The 25244-nt window shown below is 49.1% G+C and overlaps 1 protein-coding gene across 7 annotated transcripts in view; it reads right to left on the bottom strand.

Annotated features, from left to right (window-relative positions):
* The window catches only part of Grk3 (G protein-coupled receptor kinase 3), a 105183-nt gene that overhangs the window by 26205 nt on the left and 53734 nt on the right, over positions 1 to 25244 (bottom strand). For all 7 annotated transcript variants that reach the window (XR_389274.4, XR_880394.3, XR_880393.3 and 4 more), the window contains exons 6-13: positions 24905 to 24966; positions 20633 to 20684; positions 18482 to 18573; positions 17144 to 17243; positions 9905 to 9983; positions 8236 to 8366; positions 4951 to 5045; positions 1027 to 1134 (exon numbers count right to left, since the gene is read on the bottom strand). Coding sequence is in view for 2 of the 7 variants with exons in the window: in NM_177078.4 (NP_796052.2) it covers positions 1027 to 1134; positions 4951 to 5045; positions 8236 to 8366; positions 9905 to 9983; positions 17144 to 17243; positions 18482 to 18573; positions 20633 to 20684; positions 24905 to 24966 (719 nt within the window). In the remaining 5 variants the exon portion in view is untranslated. The remainder of the gene's footprint in view (positions 1 to 1026; positions 1135 to 4950; positions 5046 to 8235; positions 8367 to 9904; positions 9984 to 17143; positions 17244 to 18481; positions 18574 to 20632; positions 20685 to 24904; positions 24967 to 25244) is intronic.

Below are 25244 nucleotides of genomic sequence, written 5' to 3' on the forward strand. Positions count from 1 at the left end.
CTCCCTGAATCTGCGGTGACTGCAGTGGGGGTGGGGTGGAGAGAAAGGGGTCCTCCCTGGGAAATGACTTCCTATGGCTAGCATAAATGCTAATCAGGTCAGCTAGTCTGGCCGAGGAAATTAAGGGCGCCTGGGCTCCACCAACATGGTACTGGTAACACAATTATGGAATAACAGACCCGACTTTCTCAGTGGTAATATAATTTTAGATTCTCGGGTTATACAACGGGCACAGCAGAATTGGATTACAGAAGCACCCAGGATGTACTGAGTCGTACTTGGAGCCAAGTTGGGAGGGCTGTTGGAGTTCAACAGCTCTTCAAACTCACCAAATACGACATAGAGTGACCACGGTACACTCAGTGAGTTTTCCCAGGGGCACAGTGAGCCCACAGAGAGCTGTGGGAGCAGGCTTGTAGGCAACTGATAAGAGGGGAATCTGGATAGCAAGTGGGGACGAGAGCCTTTCTTTGACCTTTTAGTGAAAATGGAGGACACACCTGGGCTCCTCTAGACTCACACTCCCAGTTAAAACCAGCTGAAACCTCTAGAAAGGCACACAAGTATGAGCAAAGCTGTCAGCCATCCAGTAGGAGGACACGCCTTGGGGCGCACTCCCCTAAGGTCCAGCTCATCGTTCCCCATAGCCTAGAACACAGCCTAGCAGGAAGGGTCAGCATCAGACACAGTTGCAGCAGGCTCAGGGAGAAATGCAGACTTTTCAGGAAGTGCTACTTTGGCTCTTTCACACACAGCCCACAACTCCCCAGATGCTCAAGGCTCAGGAGTCATCTGTACATGGAGTTGGGGTGGGGAGACCAATCCCCCCTTCTCCAGACATCCATGGCATTAATACTTTTGCCTAGTCTCAGAACACTGCCGACAGTGGAAATACTTGGGTTCCTGAGGATGGAACCCAGGGCGCCAGGTTCATGAAGCAAGTCCTCTACCACGGAGCTAACCTCCACCCAGGAAGCTACACTCAATCCAAGTATCCCCAGGACGGGACGTCTGCGTTCCACTCACCCCCGCAGAAGCTTGAAGAGCATACAGCCCAGGGAGAACCAGTCGGCGCTGCTGTCATAGCACGTTCCCTTCTGCAACACCTCGGGAGCCATGTACCCATGGGTGCCCCTGGGGAGGGAAAGGAGATGGTCACAGGAGTACACTCACTCAGAAATCAGGAGGCTGACCCATTGCAAGAGGGCAGTGACACAAAGAGAGAGCACAAAGGAGAGGGCATGTGCACTCACACACACACACACACACACACACATACACACACAGACACAGACACACACATACAGACACATACACACACAGAGATACACACACAGAGATACATACACACACATACACACACAAACACATGCACACACACACACACACACTGTACTGAGCACCCTGCAGCAGGAGGCAACAGTGAGTTCCCATGGGACAGGAAAGCAATTTGGCCTTCACGGGATGTGATGGCTGAGGCATGTCACCCCACCAACCACCAGGGTCGATTCAACTGATCTGGCCAGCTAGGTGCTAGGTGGGTGTCCAACCATGAAGACCCAAGGGCTCATACACTGTGCCCCAAGGTTTGTCAGAGGGACCTAGAGAACAAAGCCCTTATCTGCAGACGATCTGTCTTCAATGAGAGGATGAATGAGCCCCGAGGGGATGCAGGTGTGGCCAGGGCTCAGCATCACATGGCCCAGGAGGTGAACTGACCCCATGCAGGACAGAAGGCAGGTTCAAATCCCAGGTTCCCTGTGGTAAGTGCTACTTGACTTGCTTAGTCACACCCCTTTGAAACCCCTGGCCAGTAGGATCACGGGCAATCACTGGAGCCTAAGGGAGAAGCTGTATAGCACATGGTATGGGTGCTGACAGATCACAGCCAGCCTGGCTCTCTATAAGGCGCCAGCATAAAATCAAGAGAGCCGTGCGGGGAAGAGAAGAGACCTCTGCCAGGGCTTCTAAGACATTTTCTGGGAGAGTTGAGTTTCAGCCTTGCCTGAAAGCCCTTCGAGGTGACTTTTGGGTGGTATCCATGACTGAACCCCAATTTGGGAGTGGAGGGACATCTTCCACAGAAATCAAACAGGCTGATATGGATGGGTAGGCTCTGCAGGTGTTCTCTGGAGTCAACCAGAACTACTGCCACTGGGGTTTCTCTCAATGGCTTGCATGGCAGCCAGATGCTCGCTGATGGGCCACTGAGAACACAGGGGTACAGTTTAGCAAGGTAAGCTCTGCACTCCTCCATCAAGCAAGCACATGCTCAAACTAGTCGCAGGCAATGCATTCAATTCCGGAAGTTTTTCTTTCCATCTGCCAGGGGCTCCTCCAAGATACATTCACGCTGACCATAACCTGAGAGCCTGCAGCCCAGGGGTCAAAAGCTAGTGCTCAAGATTCATGTCTGTGGCTTTGAACAAAAGAAAACGGAGGGGCTGGCTGGGATCCAGGCCACACATCTTAACCCGATGCATCTCTGAAGGCAGAGGGCTTCGGAGCCTGGGGCAGGGAGTTTTCTCTACCTGGAGCACGGCATCTACACGGGACAGAGGAATTACAATTGTAGCCCCACTGTGCTCCCATGACTCAGCCCCATTGTATGCCCACGACTCAACTTTATTTCTCTGCACCTCAATCTGCACGCTGTCAACAATGGCTAGTAATGCCCATAATGCATGGGGGCTTGTGAAGGCACCATACTGAATGCAGCCGGCTAGGATCTAGGATCCAGGTCCAGCAGGTACACAGACTCATGCCCGAAACTGTCACAGGATGGCACAAAACTGCCATCTTCTCCTTGTTGCAAGAGAGAATAGATATGACAGGAGGAAAGAACTCAAACCCAGGTCTGTGGCTCCAAAGCCTTCATTCAGCCCCAGCCACAAAATGCCTCAAAAGAAAAAAAATTTTTAAAGATATGCTCCCTGTGCCTTTATCTGCATAAAGTGGTGGCCCAGTACCAGGAGCCTGGTATCCTCAATCCAATGTCTTTGTGAATGCTATTTGAGAGGATCAGTGTCCACTGTCAACATGTCAGACCTGAAGCACCTGAGAGACAAGCCTTTAGGTGCACCTCGGAGGAATCACCCACTCCTGGGCATGCCCAAGACTGTATTGCTCAGGTTAACTGAGGTGGGAAGACCCACACTAAAAGTGGGCAGCGCCATTCCCTAGGCTTCGGTCCCGGGCTGTATTAAGAGGACAAAGTGAGCGAAGTATGTGCCTGTCTCCTGCCTGGATGTGACATGCCTGGCTGTCTCCAGTCCTAGAGCTGGGATGTCCCTGCCAAGACACATTTTAACCCGGAATTATGAACCAGATAAACCCTTCTTCTCTTAAACTGCTTTTGCCAGGGCATCTTATCACAGCCAAGAAACAGACACCAAGACACTGTTCAAATACAGTTCCTCAAGAAGCAGGCAGAACAGCCCCCTCCATTTGTAGCTGGCGTGACTCTCAGGACTGAGGCAGCCAGGCTAGTGGGATAAACGATCCTGTGACACAGAGCTGAGGTTTTGGGAAGATGAACTCTCACAAACTCTCCTCCTCAAGCTATAAGCACAGCAAACTGAAGATGTTAACACACCAGAGAGTGATGCCATTAAAAATTCAAAAGCCTATCTCAAAAAATGGCCGATGAATCAACTGGGAGATGTGCAGGTAGCCACGCTCTGGTAGAACACAGATGCTTTCAAAGAGTTTTGTCCCAGCTTCCCTGCAAAGAGCAATGTCCTCACAGAAATGAGGGTGTTCAGTATCGACACATCAGCACGTGACTGGGGCTTTCAAAGGCAGTTCTGATTTCAGGCAGGCCCTGGTAAAGCACCGCAAACCCATCCCTTCAGTCTGAGTTACACAAAAGAAGGGTCTCTAGTTTATTCTCCACACAGACACATGGAACGAGAGTCTGGGGACATATCTCCCGAACCACTCAGCAGAGAGAGCACTTGTTCAGAGTAAAGTGTAATTGTAAAAGATTCGGTGCTAGAATGAGATACTTTAGTAGGTGTCTGAGTGCACGGATGATGTATGCAGAGGGCATCCTCAGGCCACGGCTTGCATGTGGAAGTCACAGAACAACTTATAGGAGTCAGGTTTCTCCTATCAAGTGGGTCCCAGGGGAACTGAACTCAGGTGCTTGGCTGCATGCATTGTGAATCCACTTAGCCATTCACAATGGAGGAGGAAACATTATAAACTGTGGGGGACGGGGCGGGGGGGGGGCGAGGCGGGGGGGGGGGGAGTTGACTTCACCATCGTGCTTCTCACAGCTTCTTCAGAGCTGGGGCAAGGCTTTTACTTAGAGCTGACCTCAGCCAGGTCACCTGCACTTAGCATTGCCACCACTACACAAGGGTTCTGAGCCCTCAGAGCTGGCTCAGGGCGGCAGCCTCCAAACATACTTCCCTTGTGGCAAGCAACTGGCTCACCCTCCCGGGCTAACAGCATGACCTGTCAAGTAAGTAGGTGGCTGGCTCCCAACAGTTGCTGATTTCTCAGAAGTGCAGCAGAGGGAGATGGGAAATGGGTCCCGAGTCCTCCCTGGGGCATTCCGGGTAGTATTCACATGCCTCTCTAGGGCACGCCCTCTGACACTCACTCTGGCAATGGCATAAACCAGTTTATTAGCTTTATGGAAGAAGAGACGGAAGCTCAAAAAGGTGAGCAGGCGCGCAGAGTCCCACGGGCGGTGCGCACTCAGCTTCGGCAGAACCACATTCCTTCTCACGAACCAGCCAGAGCCAGGTCCATCCCCACACAGTGACAGGAATCCCCCTGCCTCTATCTCTATTCCCATCACCTTAATACTGAATACAACACAGAACATCCCAGCTGGTGAGGGAGGGAGGCAGGCGAGGGGCGCAAGTGGCCAGGCGGTACTGCCCGAATATAGGCGCCATGGTGCAGAAAGGCAGCAAATGAGGCAGCCGTGATACTCACACGCTGGCATGAGGCTTCTTTTTGGAGAAATCGCAGGCAAGGCCGAGATCCGATATCCTCACGTGCCCATATTCATCTAGGAGGATGTTCGCAGGCTGAAAGGAAAAGAGGTTCAAGAGTCCCCAAGAGCTCCAGAGGGTGCAACCCAACATCACTTTACCATGATCTCTACAGGGTGTATATCCTCATGCCATCATCCCGGTGTCCTCAAAGGAAGGCATCAGGCCAATGAGCCCAGCACCATGCTGCAAACTTTAGCGGGAAGGGACTCTGAGAGTGACCTCCCCACCCCCATAAGAGAGTAACACCCAGTGGGGGTTGGGAGGGCAGGACAGTTCCCACCACAGGCTTGAAGCATGTCCTCCCCATCACTCCAAGAGCTTCCGTGTAACCAGCATGGACATCCTAGCAATGGGGCACGGGCTTCAGGCCACCTGTGGACCACCAGATTTCAGAGACTACAGCTATAACAGTCAGTCAAGGACAGGGAGGAATCCTACAGAGATGTACAGCTGCTGACCCGAGGGCTGGAGGTATCCCAGGCCACCAGGCCAGTCCGGATGGACGGCCATCACTGACCAGGGCCCTACCAATTGGATCTGACCCTGACTCTGATCTAATCTGTTTCCATCCAGATTCAATTTGTCGGTGCAATCACAGAAACAGAAGAACACCGACCCTCCTCCTCCCCTCCCTCCACTCCCCCTCGCCCACAAACACCTGCAGTTGCCTCTGGAAAATCTTTCTGCTGTGGAACACCTATTGTTTTCCCTAAAATAAAAATAACACCGAGCTCTTACAGCACTGAAACATGAATAAACATGAGTGACTAGAATTAATCTGAATGAGAATTAAATGACATCATTGCCCGGTAATAGCTTGGGAAACGAGACCAACAGAGGACCAGGCAAAGCCATTTCCAGGGTTTCCATTAAGACACAGGGGCAGCAGCCCTGGGCTGTCTGTGTGTATCTGCTTCCTTGTAAAATTCATGAACAACTAATACGCCACGAGCCAACCAGCATCCGGTTATTTCTGGTTCAAAAATTAAAAAAAAAATTATCTTTGTTTCTGTACTTTCACATAAATGCTAAGACTCCCGAAACACTTTGAGTTTCACAGAAGTATTCTTAAAAAAATTATGTGCCCAAACCAAAATGCAGCATTTTCTCTTAGATCTTAACGAGTCTATTAGTAGCAGGGCCCAGTGGCAGGTCTGTCATCCAGCCACTCAGGAGGCTGAGGTAAGATGATCTCAAGTTCCATGCTGCCTTGGGGCTACCTAAATGAGCCCACCCACCTCTCTCTCTCTCTCTCTCTCTCTCTCTCTCTCTCTCTCTCTCCCTCTCTCTCTCTCTCTCTCTCACACACACACACACACACACACACACACACACACACACACACACACCTTACAGAACCTAGGAGACAGGAACATGACTTCATCCCAGCCCACTGCTGTTTAGATTATTCCAGAAGGAAATGGAAATGAGAGTCAGACACTTTCTCCAGGAGTTTTCCTGTCGGGTGGGTGGGTGGCCATCCTCTTTCAGTTACTCACATAGCTTACACAGGTGTGGAGATTTGGTCTGTTGCTGTGCATTGTAAAGCTCAGTGCAGGCATCCAAGACGTGGTTGCCCCAGAGGAGAGTCTGCCCTTAGACCCACGGGATACTGTGCAACACTGACCCCAAGTTATTTCTTATTTCTGAATGAAGATGCAATGGTCAGTAGCAGGGCAAGAGAGAGATAGGTGGGGTTTAGAGTTCCTGGGCTTGGGGCTTGGAGGAGAAGAAGGTGAAGGTGGAAGGAGAAGATGCTATGGGTTAGGAGTCAAGAAAGCATGGTCCCTGAGGGCTGGACAATTGGAGTTAAGAGCAGCCCACATGAAACATAGTAAGTTATCGATAGGAAAGCAGATTTTAATAGCACAGAGGGTAGATATCTGCCCAGCCCTTGTGCTGTTTAAGGGTTATTGTAAATAGAAAGGTTGTGTGTGTTCTATATCTTGGAACTAAATGATCAAAGGTGGGGTAGAAATCCAGGATTCGGATTAAAGAAGTTCTATAACACATGTGTCTAGAATCTATTAGGGTCTCTGTCCTAGATGACCTCGCTTTTTTGCTTGCTTGCTTGCTTTTTTATTTTGTTTTGTTCTTTTGGGGGGGGGGTGCCAAATTGACACAAGCTGGAGTCACCTGAGAAGGGAGAGCCATAACTGAGAACCTGTCTCCATAAGACCGGTAGGCAAGCACCTAGAGCATTTGCTTCATTCGTGATTGATAGGGGAGGGCCCCGCCCATTGTGGGTGGGGACAGCTCTGGGCTGAAGGTCCTGGGTTCTATAAGAAAGCAGGCTGAGCAAGCCATGGGGAGCAAGCCAGTAAGCAGCATCCCTCCACGGCCTCTGCATCAGCTCCTGCCTCCAGGTTCCTGCCCTGCTTGAGTTCCAGCTCTGAGTTCCCTGAGTGATGAACCACAGGCTATAAGATAAACCCTCTCCTACCTGCATTGGTTTTGGACATGGTGGTTTATCACAGCAACAGAGTCCCTCAGTAAGGCAGTCCCTCTTTTTTCCCCTCCCCTGTCTGCATCACACATCGATGCACCATGTCACCATGGACACACGGAGCAACTACCCAGGTCCCCCATCCTAGAGAGCCCATCTTGAAGCACACCTCTGGAGTATAAGGTCACAGTACTCAGAGCTATTGCTTCTGGGCCCTGGGGCAAAGACAGAGACATGAGAGCAGATCAGGGAGGCACCACCATGAGATGTCCCCAGGCTGAGCTACACAACACAATTCACCCCTCTCCCTCCACCCAGCCTTATCCCACAGGAGCCAGGACTGCATCTTTCTCTGTCTTGGCTCACAGTCAATCTTTATCCCTCCAAAGCTCTGACCAACCGCAGGGCAAGATCCGCTCCTTGGCAAGCAGCTACTGAACCACAATTATATATACAAAGTGGGAAGTGACCAAAAGATGCTGACTGGCACAGCATCTCCTTTATTGTATAACTCCTTAACTTAGCATGTGTTGCACCCGGCATCTTAGTAGGCACTGCGGTTGCTAAGACAATGGGGATTGGCTATGGGTACCACCCTTAAGATGGCCACAGAGTGAGCCACTTTGCCAGGTCTGAGACAGGGCTAGGGAGATAAGCACAGGGCCCTGATGCAGAGAAAGGGGCTCCCAGAGGACCTTGGGCACACCCCGACCCTCCTGCACCCAGCACCTTAGTAGGCATTACAGTTGCCATGACAACGGGGATTGCCCTCCTCACCTTCAGGTCTCTGTAGACTACGAAGCAGGTGTGCATGTGCTCGAGGCCCAGGATGATCTCGCTGGCATAAAACCGCATCTCCTTCTCAGAAAACACCCCGTGTTGAGAGAGATGGTAGTGCATGTCGCCCCCTGCAACCAGAGACCCAGAGGGCAAGTCACAGATGCTCACTGAGAGGAGACAGAGGTCACCCCGCATAACAAGGGGGCTAGAGAAAAGGGGAATGGCTCCTCCTTTTGGACTTAGCATGTGACTTTGATTTCTGCTAATTTGGCTAGAGATGTTGATCACAACACAAACAACTTCAAGGGGAATGATGGGGGAAGACCTTGTCTCATAGATGGGACAGAGCCACCACTGGGGCAGCAGCTCAGCTGCCAGTGACACTGTAGATTATGCTAAACCTCTGGATTATTTAATCCTTGCCCAGTAACTGAACCCACCCATGCAGTCCACTCCTTGATCTGCCACCGTGAGAAAACAAACCCAAAATATAAAACTTAAACTGGCCCTGCGGAGGGAGATTGGATGCTGGTGCTGTCCAACAGTGAAGTATAGCTGACAAAACCCAGGCGGTGGGGATGGGAGAGCCCCCCGTAAAACCGTCACTCTGGTCACGTGTTCAGAATCATTTGTAACACAATATTGGAAAAGGGAAATATCTTCATGCGTGGCTTCAAGGACAGGTGGGGAGGGGAGAGATGGCAAAGGCTGCACAATCTGACGTTGATACCCTGGACTTCAGGCAGCTCTTTCCTCCTTGTGTATATACTGAGACACTCAATAAAGGGCTCCAAGCTCTTTCCAGTGGGCCAGCCTGGCCCTGGCAGGGAAGGGGCCTCTCTACCTTCACCCCTCCGTGACCACAGCTCCTTCTGCCCCCCCCCACACTCGTGTGCACACACACACACACGTGCAAACACACACATAAACACACACAAACAAATGGCCTGCACTGCTGGCTCCGGCATCGTTGCTACCAATCTTTGTCCTTCCTACTTTGGGGCTAGATGTGAGCACAAAAATCACACACTCAAAACATAATAAAACTTAAGGGAACGAAAAGAAAAATAAGCAACTGAACGTCTGAATGGTTCATATTTCATTTCAGCTTTTCCTAAAAATACTCTGAGTGCTCAGATACCACATTTGCACACTGAAAGCATTTTCCGGATGAACGTTTTGTGTCTGTGCCTTTTTGGGTGGCTGTTCACGTTTTCAGAGATGAACGCAGAGTCCTGAAGACTCAGGAGACAGGGAAATAAAAGGCAGAATCCACACAAATCAGCCCTTGAGAGCCAGCTTCTAAATGTGTCTTTGGCCTACGTTTTCAGGAGATATTTCATTCCTAAGAGTTGAGACCAGGAAATAAGCTAATTAAAGACTGAGGCCAGCTGCAGTCCAGAGGGCAATACTTCACAGCCAGAATTTATTTTGTGAAAAGTTTCTAGACCCAACTTCCCAGGGAAAAAATGGCAGCGTGGGAGAAATCACAGCCAGTGTTGCAAGATGGATCTACCTCAAATCAAAGGGCAAAGATGCCCTTAACCTACAAAAAGAGTCTAACTATGGGACAGACTCACGGAGCCCAGTGCGTCTGGGGGCCACCGGCTCGGAGCTAACACCATGCAGAGCTCACATGGCAGCCAAACATCTGGGGCTTGCTTACCGTTCATCAGGTCCAGGATGAAGCAGAGTTTGTCCGGCGTGTGGAAGGCGTAGGTCATGCAGACAATAAAGGGACAATCCTAGAGTGGACAAACAGAAGCCTGTAAGATGGACAGAAGCCGCTTCAGAAAGCCTTCTCCTTTGCTCCAAGTGTGACACATGATTGGAAAAGGGAAATAGCTTCGTGCGTGGCTACAGAGCAGCAGATCCAGCTGATGACAAAGAGCCAGAGACACAGATCACCATCAGAACAGCAGGACATGGGGTACTCTCTCACCCAGATTCATCCTGGCACTTCAAAAGACCACAACCACCAGGAACGCTGTTGCCCTGCTGGTCTCTGCTGTTGAGGTTTGAGACCTGGCCAGCCAACTATGTATTTGCATCTCTGAACTCGGAAGGGCCAAAGGAGAGGGCAGTTACTTAGCACTTGTGTTAATAGCATGAAATTAAGTTCTATTAATTGTGTTAATAGCACTTTTGAAGGTGGAAAACATGCTGTAGAGCAATAGACATGAGTAACTCAACGTAAATGGGTGTCCGTGTCCCGGGAATTGTCCATGGATCCCACAGAATCCTAATAGAGATGAAGGCTGACAGGTTGATCAATGAATGTGTGGGAAACTATAAACAGTCAGAAAGTATAGATATGCTTTAAGAAAAGTAAGGCAGGAAAGTCACAGCAGTCTACATGATGACCCCTTATGGGGTTGGGAGAGAGCTCGGTATGGCTGCATAGCATGAGGACCTGAGCTCTGACACCCCACACACACGTTAAAGAATGAGCAGTTGAGCACACACAGAGAGGAAAAGGTCACTGGGGCTCTCTGGCCATTGGGGCTAGCCATGTCAGTGAACTCCAGGTTCAATGTGAGATCCTGTCCCAAAAAACAAGGTATAGAACAACTGAGGAAATCAGCATCTACCTCTGGCTTCCACAGGCACACACATGAGTGAGCATCCCACATCCCTCTGCAAAGGCTAGTGCACACACACGCAAGCACACACACACACACACAAATGCACACACGCATACACACATATATACATACATACACACATGCATACACAGACATGCATAACCGGATGTATACATACACACACACATATATACATGCAAAGATGTACACATACATATAGGTACACACATGCTACATACACATGGACACATGCACACCCATATATACACAAACAGAGGTACATACATTTGTACACAAATGGATTTACACAGGTACACACATACATACACATACAAGGACATACAGGTGCATGCACAGGTGCACATACATGTGTACACAAATAGACAATATAAGCCTGTATATGGTCAAACACACATGTACATATCTACACACATGTACATACAGGTGAATGCACACATGTACACAAATATACAAGTACATATATGTATATGTATATGCACATACACACATGTACATGTCTATACATGCATTCACACACATAAGTATACATGCATATACATACTTATATATATGTACTTATATATATATATCGCATATACAAGTATATATGTCTATATGTGTATTCATACACTTAGGTATACACACAGGTATACTTAGGTATACATACACATACTTATAAATCCAGCACATACACAAGTGCACATATCTATACATGCATTCACTCACAGGTAACATACATACACATACTTATAAATGTAGCAATACACACATGCACATGTCTATACATGCATTCACACACATAGGTATACACACAGGTAAACACATATAAACATAATAAATGTAGCACATACACATGTGTACATGTGTATACATGTACTCACACACACACACAGGTATACACACAGGCAAACACATGTACACATACTTATAAATGCCGTTCAGAGAGCACGGCCCTAAGCTCAAACACTAAATGAGTAACAGAGGAGTGAGCCCTGCAATGGACACACATGTAGGTGGTCACTTGAGTGCAATAAATGAGGCATAACAGCCCACAGGCAGGGTCAGTGTTTTCTATCAGTGCTGAACAGCTAAGCACCTATTCAACAAAGCAGAAACACCTGGCCCAGCCACACATTCTGCATGATCACTACCATTAGCACCATGGTGCTGAGCCAGGACCAGCTGTTTGGAGCTATTACCTGGGCTGTGCATTACATGACCTGACCACTGCACACAAAGTAGACAGTCGGTGGCCATCTGTACTATGGGTGCAGGAGGCCTCTGCTTGGATTAGCCTAGCCTGGGAAAGGCCTCAAGGAGAGTCGGGGAGGGGACTCATGACTGTGGCACGAGACTCTGGACCTGAACATTGTTAGCTCAGGCTCTGCAGACCACACACAGCATCTGACACCTATTCTCTGTGTCCTTTCCTTACAAGGCCTCCAGATATGGATGAACCATTCTCAGCTTACGGGCTGGCTTTGGTGCCAGTGCCACACAGCTCTTGCTGAGCCAGCTATTCAGCTATATAGGGGGCGGCTGTAATAGACAGCAACACGGGCTATCTCACACTCTCAGGGAGAGAAGCAGAAACAGCCACACGTGGGTCAGGCTCACAGCAGAGACAGCCACCTTGCGAGAGCTCAGGAGAAGAATGGCCTGGGCAGGGAGCTGGGGTCTCAAGCCTTGGGGTGACTTCAGGACTTCAGGCTCCTGACAAACCTCCATCTCCTGCTCTCAGATCCTGATTCAGCAGGATTCTCTGCTGGACTCTGCACAGCATCAGCTCAGACTCTTCACACATCCTAGCCACTAAAGAGCCTCAGCAGCGATACGACCTACCATACAATGAGGCCTGCCATACCATATGGTCTCTCTCGACACTGTGAATTATTAAAGTCCAAAGAAGCGTTGAAGTTTCCCTGGTTTAACTTTTCAGGTGTACTTTTTGGCTTTATCGGGTTCTCATATCTACCATCCATCTCCATCCAGTCCCTTCCAACCCCCCAACACTAGGTAGGAGGGAAAGAAAGAGGGGAGAGGGGGGCATAGATCTCTTTAGACCACTTGCTGCTGACCAGGGGTGTTAAATTCCTAGAGGCAAGTCCAATCTCAGTTGTCAGGATATCTCCAACCAGCAAGCCAGCAAAACAAGAATCCAGAAACCAGCAGCAGCAGGGAAACCAGCAATCACCCCAGCCCCTCGATGTTATACCCGCTCTAGAGTCCCCAGAATTCCAAATGTAAACTGTCTGCAGCTGGCAACAAACCATGCCCCTCCAGGAGCACGAGACCAATCTAGTTAACGGCTGTGGTCAAACTGAAGCAGCCCCATATGCCACACCTGGGATTAAAACAACAACAACAACAAAAAATATTCACATAACGTAACTGTTTTATTCACATATAACTGTTTTTTTTTCCAGAAACCAAAATTCTCACTACATAACTTCCTTAAAATGTCAGTGTTGGGAAGACTCTCATTCTGTAAGATTCTTGACATGTAAGCAACAGGGTCTGGGATTGATCTCCAGGACCTACATTAAAAAGCTAGGCGTGCTCGTAGGCACTTGGGATCCCAACACTGAGGTGGCTGAGAGAGATGAGTCCTGGGCCTCCTGGGGCAGCCGGCCTAGCTCAGTTGTTGAGCCCCGGGTTTTCTATCTCAAAACACAGGGGAAGGCCAACAATCTAAGAGTAACCCCTGACATGTGACCTCTCACCTTTGACCTCCACACTCAAGCAAAAGAGTGCACACACAACCACACACAGAATATGCATTAACAGGCTCCAAAATCTCCACGTCAAGGTTGCGCAGATGATTTCGAGCTGGTGTGCACTATAAACGAAGCATGGACAAACTTGGACTCATTTCCATAAGTCTACTAGAGAAAATTGGGTCAGGGTGACTGGCAGCTTCCTCTTCCGGCCTCTGGTCTGCTGAGGCGGTGAAGTTGCTGACTCTAAGAGTTGTGCATTTTCAAGTACATAAAGCACAGAGCTATCCTCCCATAAGCCAGTGGGCTTCTGGGGCCCTGTCTCGGTTAGGGTTGTTATTGCTGTGCTGAAACCAAATAACTAAAGTTAAGTTGGGGAAGAAAGGGTTTATTCGGCTTATCCATCCTAAATCATCACACTCCACTGAAGGAAGCCAAGACGGGAAATGGACAGAGACCTGGAGGCAGGAGCTGATGCAGAGGCCATGGAGGGGTGCGGCTTACTGGCTTGCTCCTCATGGCTTGCTCAGCCTGCTTTCTTAAAGAACCCAGGACCAAGAGCCCACGGATGGTCCCGCCCACAATGGGCTGGGCCCTCCTCCACCAATCACTAATTAAGAAAATGCATCGCTTGCTTACAGCCTGATTTCATGGAGGCATTTCCTCACCTGAAGTTCCCTCTTTTCAGCTTGTGTCCAGTTGACACAAACTTGCCAACACAGGTCTCCATCTTCTCTAGATCTTCCCGTGACCTTCCCTTGCTACACTACCTCCTCATACTCAGTGCTCCTCCCCCCTCGTGCCCTGTGATCTAGTAGGCATCTCAGTGGAAAAGAGAAGTGGGTAGACCTGAAACTCAGCAAAGCCAGGGTCTTTCCCAGCTGGGGTGGGGAACTGTACCCAGGACACCAGGGGGGCTCACAGGGGAGATCCTGGCACATACAGTGGCTTGTGGTCTTTCTAATGACAGTCCAGAGTTTTTAGCAAGATAGGGAATGGGTTTTAGAATTAGAATTTAGAATTAGAGGGAGAAGAAGAAAGAGGAGAAGGAGGAGGAAAGAGGAAGAGGAGGAGAAAGAAGAGGAGGAGGAGGAGGAGAAGGAGAAAAGGAAGGAGGAGAAGGAGAAGGAGAAGGAGAAGGAGAAGGAGAAGGAGAAGGAGAAGGAGAAGAAGAAGAAGAAGAAGAAGAAGAAGAAGAAGAAGAAGAAGAAGAAGGTCTCACTTCCATATTTAAAGACCAGCAAGCCAAGCCCTGAATTGGGAACTGCTTGACTGAGGCCACAAAGAAATCAACAGCCAGCCACGATGGAAACCCCACGTTCCCTGAGCATCCCCCCAACAGCTCCTTATAAGGTGGTTTGCACAGTGCCAGGTACAGGCTCCCCTTGACCCAGTTCCAGCAAGGTGGATTTGAGTACTTTTTTATTCACCAGCCTCAGCCCTGACACATCAAGTTCTGAGCATGCGAGCCATTCAAGTTTGAGTCTCTCTAACAGACAAGGCTTGCTTCCCCAGTCTCAGATCTACGTCACTGGGATGATTTCTGCCCACCTGGGAAAACCCATGACTACTTCATCTGGCCTGGCTACACCTGCCAACAGAGCCTTCCCTCATCTCTGTGGGAGAAGTGATGGCCTGACAGCACCCAATGGCATCTGACCAAGCTGACCTTGAGACTGAACAAAACACCTGTGGCCAACCCTTCCCCCACCACACCAGGGAACCCCTCCCCCAGACACTAGCCTGGAGCTCAGTTGCTCCCTTGGGCAGTCTCCCTAGTGAGATGAGAGGGAACACCATTGGCTACAGTTCTCACCATCTTACCAGAAGCCCCATGGAGCTTTTCAATGAGACAATATTAAACACCCAGTAAGGGAGGAAGACTGGCAAGCCTCATTGATCCAGGAGCCAAGCAGACACCAGAAGGAGGGTCACAGGGTGTCCAGGACACACAGAACTGAGCACTGACACTCCCAAGTCACCTTACTATAGTGTGCCAGGTTGAAGCACCTGGATTGTCATTAGCAAAACAGTCAAGTATCTGAACATGAGGAGGGTTAATTCCCTCAAGTTAGTTCAAGTTAGTGGCCCAATAGAACCTGGATTTCGAGTTTATTTCCTTCAGGTTGGACCAAAGCAAAGATGCTGTACTTCTCACCCCACTAGCCCTTCATCTGAATAAGGGAAACATTAAAAGAATACATGCAACCTGACCTTTCCAACACCAAGAGAAAAAAAAAAGAAAGAAAGAAGAAAAAGAACAGAACAGAACATCCTCCATTAGACTTCTTAAAAGCCAATGGGGCTTTGAAATAACTCATTAAAAAAGAGGCTAAATGTCCAGAGTTGGAAGAAAAACGTGCGTAATTAGGGCGCATAATTAGGGATTAATTAGAGTCCACCCCTCATTTCATTTTACAGTTCACCTAAATGATGTGGTTGTTTTGCTTCAGTAGCAAACAGTTCTTCTAGAAGCTCCAAAAAGAAGTGCTAGAGTCATTGTCAACTGCAATTCAATAAAAACAGGTCACACAAACAAACACACACACACACACACACACACACAAACCCAGAAAACAAAAACAAAAACAAAAAACACTTTGTCTCCAAAGGAATGATCCTAAAGGTGAGCTTGGGTCAGTGTGGCCAAAAACCAGAAGGGGTGGGTCTGTTCTGTGGTCTCTGCAGCCTTCTTGACCACTGAAACGGGCTCTTAGCCATTAAGGTTTGATGCCTTCAAATCCTTTAGGCAGGAGGACTGTGCATGGAATCCAGCTGTGTCAGTCAGAAGGACCCCACAGGAGGTGACCGTCAGAAATTATCCACCTACAGCCTGCACAGTGACAGTCAGAGACCCTCCACTTATTACAGGGAGCATTAACCTGCCAGCCACCAGTGTACAGTATACTCTGCCTATGGCACAACTCCATCCTAAGCCTCTGGTCTGCTCTGAGTGCTGGCTGACAGCTGCGTGGTGCCCACACACCTGCACAGATTTCAACAAGAGCTGTCTTGTTTGGTAGCTCTGTACAAACATAGAAAGGCCACTGGGTGGTGGTGGTGGTGGTGGTGGTGATGATGGTGGTGGTGGTAGTGTTGCTGCTGCTGGTGGTGGTGGTGGTGATACTGGGATCGAACCCAAGGCCTCCTGCTTGCTCCTCAAATGTTCATTCTCCAAGCCATATCTCCAGGTCTGAAGCTGAGGCTTGGATGCCTGACACCACTACCAGACGAATAAGTTGGAGTCAAAGCCCCGCCCTCTGCCTGGCTTATAGTGGACAGGGCTCCCGTTCCTCCTTTGGCTTGCTTTCCTTCATGCAGGACATTTTAAAATCGCATTGCAGTGTTCTTATCACCATAATTGTCTGCCCTATGGGCACCATGCTCTGCTAAGAAGAAAACCAGGAGAAGGGAACAGCTCCGGGAGGAGGTGCTGGTTCTGAAGGCCTCCCCTCCAGCTCAGAGAGAGGCTTCACACCCCACCCAACCAGCACAAGCCCGTCCTGTGTCACACCCAACCCTTTCTGGGTCAACCAACTTTGTGATCGAGCGGGACAGACAATAGCAACTGACAAGACATCAGAAGCCATGGGACTTACTCACCCCAGTGCTAACGAGAGACAGCATGATCCTCTCGTTCAAAGCCAGAGTCTCCCCCTGCTTCATCTTCACCCTTTTCTTGTCTAAGCACTTCATGGCATACCTGGGGGCATAAAGACGAGAGTAGAGTCTAGGCTAGGAACCCACACCAGGCTACACCAACCTCCAGGCTATTTCTACCACAGCGAGGAGAAGCAAGATGGCACTCAGAGGAAGCAAGATGGTGCCCGAGTGGCCTCCGAGGACTCTCCACTGTGGGAGAAAACAATCAAACAGTACTACAGGGACTTCTTGCACCGTGTGGATAGAGATGCATTAGATAAATGGGGCAGAAGCAAAAATAATAAATACTTAACATGCACTCTGGTGCTACCGAGCAGGGGAGAAGAATGCCTGGATCGGATTTAGCTCTTTGGACTCTTCGGCGTAAAGACCCTAACTGGATTCTTCTGTACTTACACATGGCCTATACTCTATCAGGTGACAAGAAGATTTCTCACGTCTGCTCCTGTCTAACTAAGGGGCCCAAGGGACAACTTAAAATTTGCAAGAACCCGTGATAAGATCACAAGGGGAACTGACCCGTCATTTGGCTTTTTCCATAATTCACAGACAGAGAACCGCAAGAAATGTTTTCAGTAGAACAGTGAGACGCTGAGAGAGGATTCTTAACTTGTTACAAGAGTTTTAAGGACAGAAAATTTCCTGTGACTGTCACATTTGCTTGGAACTGCCCAGCGGGTGTATGTGTGTGTGTGTGTGTGGGGGGGGGTGGTATCAGAGTCCAGAACTCAGAAATGCATGGCTGTTAACTGAAACACAGTGAGCAGAGGTAGGTGCATATCTCTGAGTCTGAGGTCAGCCTGGTCTACACAGGAAGTATCAGGCCAACCAGGGCTAGGTGTGACTCTGTCATGTGGCCTATAGAAAAACAGTCTGAGACGCAGCAAGGAGTTTAACCACAGCGTGGAGCCCTGAGAACATGGGAAACAATGTATCTCTGATGCGGGACCTAGCTGCTCCAGTCTCCATCCTCTGCCAGGATGGTTGTTTTCATAGAACCGTCCACTGAAGAGCGAGCAATCAGTATAGTCAGGCCCTGGGCACACGCTCAGCAGGATTCCTACACAAGGGAAGACACCATGGCTCAGCCCAAAGGGCAGCAGGTACCAATTCCAGGACAGGCTCCCTGCTGTGTGCACTCCATGTGTGGATCCTGTTAGCTTCCCCAGTGGCTCTAAGAAGTGAAGGGCCAGGCTTCCTGACCAAATCCAAACATCTATTTCTTTCTGTGGAACTGAGGCCCTCTTAACAGTCCCGTGAGACAAGACAGAGGCTCACATTTTACCGGTGTCTGCTTTCCTGCAGCCATAAACTTCCCCAAACCCTCCTCGGCCGATGATCCTGTGCACACTGAAGTCGTTCATGCTCAGCTGTGGAAGCACAAGACAAAACAAAGACATAAAATCACATGAAGTCGGGGTAAGGACAGAGATAGTCCAGTGTCACCTTCCACTCCCAGGACCTTAAGCTGAGAGATGAGACTGCAAGATGCTGTAACCAGGGACAACCTTCTGCCTTAGCCGCCACCCTGAGACATACCAGGTCCAACATGGAGACAGGTGAGGGGGAGAGGAAGGTGGGGGAGGGGACTGTCCCTCTACTCTGAAAACCTTAGGTTATGCAAGCTGTGGCGTCCGGGCAGCACAAGTGTAGAACTACTAGACAATATGAGAAGTGATCTCAGGCACCAGGAAGCCTACAGTTCAGGGACAGAGACTTCTTCACACTGTCCTGGTGGGAAGGCAAGAGTCCATGTGGAGGGCAGCTGTTTCAGAACAAACCCCCTGACTGGAAATGCTGAGAGGCAGGCCATGAGAATCGGGACTCCTCACAGGAACATAAAAAAAAGGGCCACAGAAAGAGACTTCATTCACACAGACATTCCCTCCACCGACAGAGCCCAGGGGTCAGGAAAGGTGTGTGTGTGTGTGTGTGTGTGTGTGTGTGTGTGTGTGTGTGTAAGCCTGTGTGTGCATATGTGTGTATCCTTGTGTGTCTGTGTATGTATGTATATGCCTCTGTGTGACTATGTATGTATGTGTGTGTGTATGTGGTACATATGTGTGACTGTATATGTATGTATATTCCTCTATATGACTGTACGTACGTATGTATGTATATGTGGTACATATGTATGACTGTGTATATATATGTATGTATGTGAGTATGTGTGTATGTCTCTGTGTGTGTGTGTGTATAAGCCTGTGTATATATGTGTGTATGATTGTGTGTCTGTGTGTATGTGAGTGGATGTGTGTGACTGTGTATATGTATATGTATGTATGTGAGTACATGTATATGACTGTGTGTACGTATGTGTGTGCATGTGTATGACTATGTGTGTGTGTGTATGTGTGCATGTGCATGTGTTACAACCCCTGTCTTTTAAATCATCCGAAACACAGGATGCAAGGGAAAGGTTTGGAAAAGCCCTTTTCCCACAACTCTGGATGCTAGGGGAAGGTTTGGAAAGCCCTTTCCCCACAACTCTGCTTTAAGTGCAAATCTTTCTTTAAAAACGAAAACACAACTGATTCTTTTATCTGATCCAAACTGTGTATCTCCAGAAGATCCATGGGAGGGGAGGGGAGGGTGCAGACAGAACTGTGCACCCAAACGCGACCCGCGGAGCGGTCCTTTCCTAGAGTGACTGACATTTCAGCTTAGAGGATGGCGAGATACCTAGGAACCACCCAGTGGGGCGGCCTGTGGTCAAGGGTCACTCTGCTCCATATCCCTGGGTTTGTTGTTGTTCTCTCTCTCTCTGTCTCTCTCTCTCTCTCTGTGTGTCTCTCTCTTTCTCTCTGTGTCTCTGTCTCTCTGTGTGTTTCTCTGTGTCTCTCTCTGTCTCTCTGTCTCTCTCTCTGTGGTGTGTGTGTGTGTGTGAATGAGAGACTGACTTCTGCACTGGCTAGCCCAGTGTTCTCTCATTGATCTGAATACCCAACCCCCCACTTCCACCTTATTCCAAAGTAAGAAAAACAAAACCAAACAACCCTGCAACCTTATTCTAGACAACTTTCCTGCTCATTTTATTATACCCTGCAGTAAGACAGGTGAAAGGAACTCCACAGTATGATTTGGCAAGAGCCCAGGCTGCGCAGTCGTGATAGTGAAAGGAAGGCTTACATCGCCGGTGTTATTTTTGGTAAAGGGTCAATCAATTGCAACCTAAAATAGACTTTCTTACGCACATAAGCTCATTCTCACACAAACACGAGGAAAGAAAGTTAAGGTCGCAACTGCTTATCACTGAGCATGGGAGCCCGGCCTTTTAGTCCACGGACTTATAAGAAGCACATCTGTGCGGTGCCGCATACCCTTGGGGAGAACGTTCCAGAACAAAGCACTTTCTCACGACATTAGGGCAGAGGAAGTCTTTATTTAAAAGTGTGGGTGGGGGGTGGTGCAGAAAAGTATGGTACTCACGTGAATATTCAACTCCACGTTCTTCCACTGACAGAATCTAGTGAATTTATCGCTAAAAGAGAATATAAGCAATTACTGGAGAGTTCCGTGAGCACCTAACTGGAGTCCTAGAGGAGCCCATGGGATGGGATCCAACTCCTGTGCCGCCTCTCACACAAGGAAAACATTCTCACACACCACGACTGGCACGCCTCCAACGCAACCCCTGTACCTGTGACTCAGGAAGATCTTGGAAGTGGGAGCAGAAAGATTATAAGACCAGAGGATCAACATACGACAGGGACACTACACCTGTGAACTCTTAGCAATGAGGTTGCCGGAACAAGACCAGCACAGCGATAATACCAGGTGACCTACCAACGGGGAAAAGAGACATTTCACATGGTCCCACCCCTAAATGAAAACCAGTCCACTAAAGGATAAGCACCCACATAGATTTAATCCCTGCATATATGTACACGTGAGAGTAAGTATATGAACATGTGCACTTATACATATAAATTCACAACTATATACACATAGCAATAGCCATTTTAGGCAAGACCATGAACTTGGGAAGAAACAAACATGGGAGTAGCTAGAGGGGGAGGAGTAGCTGGAGGAAGGAGGAGTAGCTGGGGGAGGAGTAGCTGGAGGGAGGAGCTGAAGGGAGGAAGAGATGAAGGAGGAGGAGCTGGAGGGAGGAGGGCAGGTATGATGAGATACAATTAACAAAATAAAATATTTTTCTGTTTAAATGAAAGACTCCATGGCTCTCCTCAACTGTCATCTGCCTCATGTATAATTTGACTTAATGGGGGTATTGATGCAAACCAGTTGCCACTGAGATCCGTGAGAATCACTACCTCCCAGAGCTGGCTTCTTCTTTGCAAGAAGGACATTTCAATTTGTAGCTACAGATGACTCATGACCACTCTTTTAGACCTTCTGTTCTAAACAGCCAAAAAATAAAAAATAAAAATAATGATAATAAAAAAACAAGCAATGTACACAAATAATCCTAAGAGGGGCAAACACAGCCTGTGGTCAGCTGCATGTCCAACCCACAAGGCTCATTGACTCCTTTCAACAGCTCCATGAACCGGGGCATCCTGACCCCACTTTACGACTGCCAAGACCAAGGCCAGCAAATGGAAACAGACAAAGGTCATGTGTGGGTGGTGAGCAGATGGACCCAGACCAACAAGCTCCTGAACTCCTCTGGGACACATGGAATACAGCAGAGAGCCCCTCCCCCTCCCTCAGCCTTCCCCGTGGCTTGCTGATCACCGTCTTCATTCATGAATGTTTGAAAATAACGCATGCTTGCTGAGTGTGGAGTTTGGGTTTGGAAAGTAGGGGCCTGGAACATCACCAGAGCTGTGCAGGCAGGTGGGTGGGGCATAGGCAGGTGGGTGGGGCACTAAGGGGCTTGAGGGCTTTCCTGTGAGCCCTGCCATCTCTCTGGAAGCAGGAGAAACCTCAACAGTGTGGCTGTGGCTCCCTGATGCTTCTGGGGGACACAGAAGCTGGGAGCAGGGAGGCTTGGGAGCCCAGCTGACACAATGGCCCTCTTGTCCTGAGCCTCAGAGTCAGTGCTGGGGTGACAGCAGGTGAGCCTGAGCCCCTCCCACATCCAAGGTTTACCCTCTGACTTCCTGAGGGCCTTGGGCTCTGGCTGCCAAAGGCCCCTGGTCCCAAGAGGTTTGCATTCTGTGCCCAGATGACCCTGGAGCAGAAACTCTGCCACACAGCCAGGGGACATCTGTGCCCCCTGAGGAGGAGTCTGCCACAGCAAGTTCATGCTTAGGTGGCAAACAGTGCGGGCTATTCTGCCCCCTGAGCTGACCAGAACACGAAGGTTGGTTGTAAATGTGTCAGACCCTGTCGAGTCCAGACTCTGAAAAGAGGAGAGTCCCAAAGGTTTATGCTTCCACATGAACCAGTGCATTCCTGGAATGTGAGCCTCGTAGAGATGTTGAAGGGCCAGAGGGAGACCCTCTAAAGCCCATTTTTAGGTTCAAGGGGAAAGTTGCTATGTGCTCGAAAAGACCAACTCGGATTTGGGTCCCTGGCATCGGAAACCCTTTATTTGGGGTCTGCTTAGTGATCCCTGGGGTTTGTGTGTGTGTGTGTGTGTGTGTGTGTGTGCATGTGTGTGCACATGTGTGCATAGCAGTTAGCAACATAAGCTTTCTCCTAGGATGCTGACCCCTGTGACTTTATAAGATTTCCTGCCCCCTCCCTTCTGTGCCCCACCTAGACACAGAATGCAAACCTCTTGGGACCGGGCCTTTGGCAGCCAGAGCCCAAGGCCCTCAGGAGGTCCCTTGGATGTGGGAGGGGCTCAGGCTCCCCATTTAAAGAACCTTGAATTCTGTGTTTTTATAAGGAGTCAGTCAGGAACTAGGAGAGATGCAACTTCTGGTCCTCCTCACTCCTCCTCCCCTCCCTTCCTCTGCCCCTCCCTCCTTTCCCTCCTCCACTTCTTCCTTCCTTGCTTCCCCTTTCTCTCTCCTTTCTCTGGCTGTAAGGATTGAATCCAGAGCCCTGTACTGGTCAGCGAGGCATTCTACCACCACGCTGCACTACCCCAGCCCACATTCTGCATTTCTCCTGGACCTCTGTAATAAGAACACCACACCAACATCCTGCTCATTAATGACTAAGCAAACATAGTAATGTTAAGAAGGAAGGTAGACATGTGTCCACTGAGTCCATTTGTCTTTTGGGTTATTTAGAACAGAAGTGGACATCTCTAGGGACCAGGGGCCTTTGGCAACCAGAGCCCAAGGCTCTCAGGTCAGAGGGTAAACCTTGGATGTGGGAAGGGCTCAGGATCACCTGCTGCCACCCCAGCACTGATTCTGAGGCTCAGGACAAGAGGGCCATTGTGTCAGCTGGGCTCCCAAGCCTCCCTGCTCTCAGCTTCTGTGTCCCCCGGAAGCATCAGGGAGCCACAGCCACACTGTTGAGGTTTCTCCTGCTTCCAGAGAGATGGCAGGGCTCACAGGAAAGCCCTCAAGCCTTTAGTGCCCCACCCACCTGCCTGCACAGCTCTGGTGATGTTCAAGGCTTTCCAAACCCAAGCTCCACACTCAGCAAGCCTTTCTTTCTTTCTTTCTTTCTTTCTTTCTTTCTTTCTTTCTTTCTTTCTTCCTTCCTTCCTTCCTTCCTTCCTTCCCTTATCCTTCCTTTCTTTCTTTCTTTCTTTCTTTCTTTCTTTCTTTCTTTCTTTCTTTCTTTCTTTCTTTTCTTTCTTTCTTTTTTGTTTCTTTGTTTCTTTCTCCTTTTACTTTGAGAATTCCAACTAAAATGTTGCAATGCAAATTGATTTTCAAAGTAATTTACTTACCTATAACTTGAACTGTTTTCATACCCTAGGGTGTGTGTGGGTGTGTGTTTGTGTGTATGTGTGTGTTACCTACAAAGCAAGTCACACCTCTAGCATCCCATGATGAAGGGTCACCAACTCTTGAGGTAAAGACAGACCAGGCTCAAGGCATGGAACAAGTAGAACCCAGTCACACAAGACTAACATGGACTCTGAGGTGCAAGCCAGATTTGAGAAATCTAGGCAGTGGGGCTGGCCCTGGATGAGGCCGAGTCTCAGCACTGAGCCAGCATTCCTCCCTGGCTTCACTGAGCCTCTTTCCAGAGCTTTCTGCTGGCCCCAGGATCACATATATGAATGTCAGTCAGTCCCCAAGATGCTGACTGCATTCCAGGATAAACTATCTCTCCATTCTAGTTGAACCACAACCCACGCAGTCAAGTGGAACACACACAGGGGGCTGCTCTCAGAGGCTTGGAGCCCTGCGTGCAAACTGACTTGGAGACACATGCATAAACAGCTCAAGGGGAGCTGACCAATTTCAGAGTATCAGATGACACACTACTCTGCAGCCTGGAAACCCAGGGAGATGAATTCATTAAGTGTGCAAACAATGCCCGTGAGTGCACAGTCTGTCCTCTTCCTGCTTGGCCCTTGCCTTGGGAGATGTGTCTCAAGATCCTAAGATGTGAATCAGATAAAACACAGTCACCGTGTCGAATTAGCAAAGGCTTCCCTTATCATCCTTGTAAAATGGAAGTTCTCCAGACTGTCTCAATTTTAGAACAAGCTGAAGTAGAATGTGGGGTCAGGGGCTACATACCCCAGAGATACAACATAAAGCATCAAGGAGGAAGTGTGACAAAGGGCTGGGTTGGGGTCCCCAGAAAGGAAGGTCTGTGGAGGGATAAAGCAGCACACACCAGGGCAATGTATCGCGCACACACCAAGCTGCATACCTTTCCATAAACTTTTGGAAAATATCCCCACGAAGGCTTTCACAGATTTCTTCTATGTATGGCTGCAAAGAAAGAAAGGACACCATGTAAATAGGAATGAATCAGAGAAAGGGCACTTGCCAATGGCCTCGAGCCTGAGATGAGTAACCGTGCTACCCGAGATGCTGGCCACGGGATGCTGGCCATAGGATGCTGGCCACAGGATGCTGCCCCCAAGCTTGTCTCTCTTGCTATCACCACAGCATGACCCGGCTCATTCCAGGATTATCATCTCCTTAGCTCCTACTGCATTGCACACAGCTCTTCATGAGCTGCTGTCTTAACTTCCTTATTGGCTCCC

Source organism: Mus musculus, chromosome 5 (genome assembly GCF_000001635.26).
Source record: "Mus musculus strain C57BL/6J chromosome 5, GRCm38.p6 C57BL/6J".
In the NCBI taxonomy this organism is placed as follows: domain Eukaryota; kingdom Metazoa; phylum Chordata; class Mammalia; order Rodentia; family Muridae; genus Mus; species Mus musculus.